This window comes from Suillus discolor (genome assembly GCF_016758755.1).
Source record: "Suillus discolor strain FC423 chromosome Unknown F5147scaffold_26, whole genome shotgun sequence".
Lineage (NCBI taxonomy): Eukaryota > Fungi > Basidiomycota > Agaricomycetes > Boletales > Suillaceae > Suillus > Suillus discolor.
In genome coordinates this window covers 201,311-205,779 of record NW_024541273.1, presented here as the reverse complement: position 1 = coordinate 205,779, position 4,469 = coordinate 201,311, and the positions used below count along the sequence as shown (strand labels likewise).

Below are 4,469 nucleotides of genomic sequence, written 5' to 3'. Positions count from 1 at the left end.
GCACCTGGTACCTTAGTATTGGTGCGCAATTCGAAGGTTGAATACGAGTTGAGCAAGAAGACGAAGCCACAATACTTGGGACCTATGATTATAGTGCGCCGCACAAAAGGAGGCTCATATCTGCTGGCCGAGTTGGACGGCACTATCTTTAAATTACGCTACGCAGTGTTCCGCATCATCCCTTACCATCCATGCAGCAATGAGCGCATTATGGTGACAAGCGTCACTGGTAAAGATGACGGGACTCTTGATCATTTAGCCGACGAGGATATTGAAGAACCTGATGAAGATGAACCAGAGCGCCCAAACACTTCCCACATATCACCCGACATCCTAACCACATATTCCCACTTTCCGCATCGCACACAAAAACAAAAACAAAATATAACAACAAAACAATCACAAAAACATACCGTCAATTTCCATTCTCTCCGTTTTACCCCGGGTTTCGACCGGCAACCTCAGTTTCCTTTTATCATGTCTCATAACACATGCATTGCATTGAACATACATCCAACAGACTCTATTCTATAACCGCCGATCGGGCGATAATAAACCATCAAGTACATACTGAAGATAAGTTACCTAGAAGCGCGCGCATGACTACCCCATAGACCTTCCATTTCTAAGGCGCGCAGCCGCGCCACGCCCCTTTTACTCATAGATTATGCACCGACACCATCTAATATCAGCGACACACAGGGACATGCAAAGGAATAGATGTGAAAAGATGCCCGAAGAAGACAAGACAAGCGCGCAGCTTGTGCGACTGCCGTATTTCCTTACGACTCTATAATTCTACATGCGCTTACTCACAAACTCCTTATTAATCAGGCCAGCGAATCGATTCGGACATTGGAAATGGATATGGACATGGACGGACATGACAAACGAGATATTATTAGGTGCACAAGTGCCACGTGGAACCAGGAGCAACTATAGTACAAGGCGCTTTGGTGCTGACAAGCAGTTCTAATCTAAAGAAAGTATCTAAGGAGGAACCAGCCACTTTCTACTTCTCTAGCATCTCGTCCATCTCGTTCTCCCAAGAACCCCAGTCGCGCGCAAAAGAATACAATTGGTTGCTCATGTGGAGCAATTCTGACTCTTGCGCGTGAGTGTGCTGTCGCAAGTCGACGAGCATCTCCCGATACTTGGCGACCTCTGTCTCCAACTCGGCGTTTCGAAGCCGAAGCTGCGCAGACTCAATCCGCGCCTCCTCAAGTTGAGCCTCAAGGTCGAGGCGAGGGCGCTTCGGCGCAGGCCCAGAACGAGCGGCAGCCGGACGCTTGGCACACTGCACCATGATAGTCTTACCAGTACCAGCGACGTCCTCATCGGCGGTAGTCTCGCCAACTATCTCCACCTCCGACTCGCCAGCATCGGGCACAGTGCCAGTGTCAGTGGCGACGGTCGGCGTGGTCGACTTTGAAGGAGGCACAACCTTGTCCTTAGTCGGGACAAACACATGCTCTTTGTTTTTGGCCGCGACTACTCAAAAGAATCAGCGACCCGATCAAGAAGAACAAAAGAAAAGTCACATACCAAAGGAACATCCCTTCCGGGCCTTGATGCAAGGATTGCACCTTGCGTTTGAATCTTCAAGGACGCATTTAGCGCCAGACGCGGCACACCGCATACACACCTCCGCCGGTTGCGTAACCGAAGAAGTAGTCATGCACCCACCAAAACGCTGAGGAGCGCGTCAGTACAGCCGAAAAAGCGCAGTAAAAGTAAGAAAGCAAACTCACCAGTCGCCCCATATCAGTCACAACAGGAGAAGGTTCCTTCTCCTTCTTGGCTTCCTTCCCCTTCCCCTTCTCAGGAGACTTCTCTACCGCCTTCGCCTTCTCAGTGCGTGCCGGGTGCGCAGTCAAAGCCGACTCCTCCGCTTTCTCCTTCCATGCCTTGACGGCCTTCGGCAAAGTCTTGGCGGCAAGTTTGCCTTCGTTCAGCTCTACAGAATCCGCATCACCAATTGAAAGGTGCAGCTGCAAGGCGCGCGCCCGTTCAAAGACGGAAGTCATATCAGCCTAGAACAAGAGCAATGAGAAAACAAGTAAGCGGAGAACGGAAAGAAACTTACCATAGCGGTATTCCAATCATGGAGCCATGATTCTTGCTCCTCCAGGAGCTCCGGTTTCGGAGGAGGTGACGTCTTCACGCAAATGTCCATGGTAGTGAGTACCACCGCCCAGGACCGTTCGATCTGATTGGCGACGGATTCCTGCAGCTCCTTTGGAGGCACAGTGTCGAGAGTGGCGTCATCCAAAGACGCGTCGCCATTGTTCTGGACGTGCTCCTCAGGCTCAGGAGAGGGTGAGGGAGAAGCAGTAAGCATGGCAGGATCAAAAATAGCAGAGGACATGATAGCAGGTGATGAAAGATAATCGTGAAGATGTGATGGAGTATTGAATGGAAGAAGAGAAGCGCGACACATGGCCGGCTTTTATGCCAGAAATGAACCACATTATGTCAGCACAATTCCACCCGCTCACCACAATTCATGCGACCACAGTGGATCTGCTCCACATCCGATTTGGCACATTTTGCCCACGATCACGTGACTTTCCTCGTCGAGAATTCGCTAAGTCCATCCACCCCTATGTACGCTGACTGGGGACAGTCAGAAGCTAAGTTCCTATGAGATGTAGAGACTAACATCTCTGTGGCCTCGTAGAGGTCTAATTCTCCAACATCCCAATCACCTCCCAAACACAGCACGACCCGTATCTCATTTCTGCGCACTTGGCGCTTCGTCGGCCGCTCGCGCGCACAGGTGTTTCGGTCGCACATCGGTGCACGCACCTTCAGTTCCGTCACTCATCCTCTGTTTATCCATTCCATGTCCGTTCAGTTCGTCGGTGCGTGTTCCTAATTTATTCTCATGTATTCTGACATATCTCCGGCGCTTGCGCACATATTCCGTATGTTTCGTCACGGACCCTTATTTACATATCATCACGTACTCACTTCGCTTTCCGGCTCGCTTTAGCGCTTGACAGCACTTAACGCTACTTACAATATATATACCTTGCCTTTGTATAATGATCATCATCTTCTTCCCGCACAAACATTGGACTCTAAGTCTAAAATCTCCATTGTATCTGCCGACCGACACTAAGCGCCAGAGCCGACACGAGCGCCAGTCCTCATATTCTTAAATACAAATGTCGTCTTACTTGTCTCTCGACTCACTTAAGAGTCGCTGCGCTCCACCACCCGCACACACACTTCACTCTCACTCAACGCGCGCCACCATACTTGTCGCTCAGTAGCGCTTCATAGCGCTTTCGCTTATTGCGCTTTGCTCATCATCACACGCCCCACCAGGCTTATCCGACAGCCCAGTTCAGTGTTCCCCTCCACTATCATATATAGAGGAACCTTCTCAGTAGCAACTCCCTTGGGCCGACATTAGATTCGTGCACAGAGGACCATCTGAGTATATTTCATACTACCCACTTCTTACCTTTCTACATTCCTCACCTACAGTGGCCATTAGAGATGCATGCGCAGTAGTATGTGGAAGTTTTTAGATTTTCAGTCTAAGTGTTGCATGCAAACAGATGATAATTTCGATGGGAGGTAAAAGAATCCTACATGAAAAATCTCAAGTACTAAGTATATATGATAGCATGCCGAAGCACTGTTCAGAGCTGAGTAGGTAGCGGTAGTATGTAAAAAGGGTCCATAATGCAAGTAATGAAAATATAAATGAGATAGCTTTGGAAATATGGTCAGTCTAATGCAAATGAGTTTAAATATGCACCAATGGACAAGTGGAGGACATGGATAGGACAGGGAAAGGACGTGCGACAGAGCTGAAGAAAAGCTGACATGAACCGATGCGCATGCCTGAGCTGTGGCTGTCGGCCAACAATGGAAAAGATGTGCACCATGTTAGTGATAGCACGCACTGCGTGAGGATCTAAGTGACACTGCAAAAATAGCCTCTATCAGGCTACAAGGACTCCAAGTCCTACAGCACTATGGAAATCGAAGATGTCAATATCCCAGTCATTGCATGCAGTAATAGCCGTGATGGTTCAGAGTGATGTGAGACGCATTGTAGGACTTGGAGTCCTTGTAGCCTTGTAGAGGCTATTTTTGCAGTGTCCCTCAGGTCCTCACACAGTGCATGCTATCACTGACATGGCGCACATCTTTTCCATTGTTGGCCAATGGCCACGGCTCATGCATGTGCATCGGTTCACATTGGCTTATCTTCAGCTCCGTCATGTGTCCTTCCCCCATCCTATCCATGTCCTCTGCTTGTCCATTGGTGCGTATTTTATCTCAATTGTGTTAGACTGACCATGTTTCCAAAGCTATCTCATTTATATTTTCATTACTTGCATTATGGACCCTTTTTACATATTACTGCTACCTACTTGGCTCCGAATAGTGCTTTGGCGCACTATCATATATACTTAGTACTTGTGAATTTTCATGTATCTTTTTTTTTC

At 48.5% G+C, this 4,469-nt stretch overlaps 1 protein-coding gene across 1 annotated transcript; it reads right to left on the bottom strand.

The window, feature by feature from the left end:
- Positions 1–1,012: 1,012 nt before the first annotated feature.
- F5147DRAFT_773466 (uncharacterized protein) lies at positions 1,013–2,368 on the bottom strand (the record flags this gene model as incomplete). The annotated part of the gene is made up of 4 exons (XM_041441465.1): positions 1,013–1,491; positions 1,546–1,693; positions 1,752–2,033; positions 2,087–2,368. The coding sequence occupies 4 exons, from the start codon at positions 2,366–2,368 to the stop codon at positions 1,013–1,015; spliced, it is 1,191 nt and encodes a 396-aa protein (XP_041293042.1).
- Positions 2,369–4,469: the final 2,101 nt, after the last annotated feature.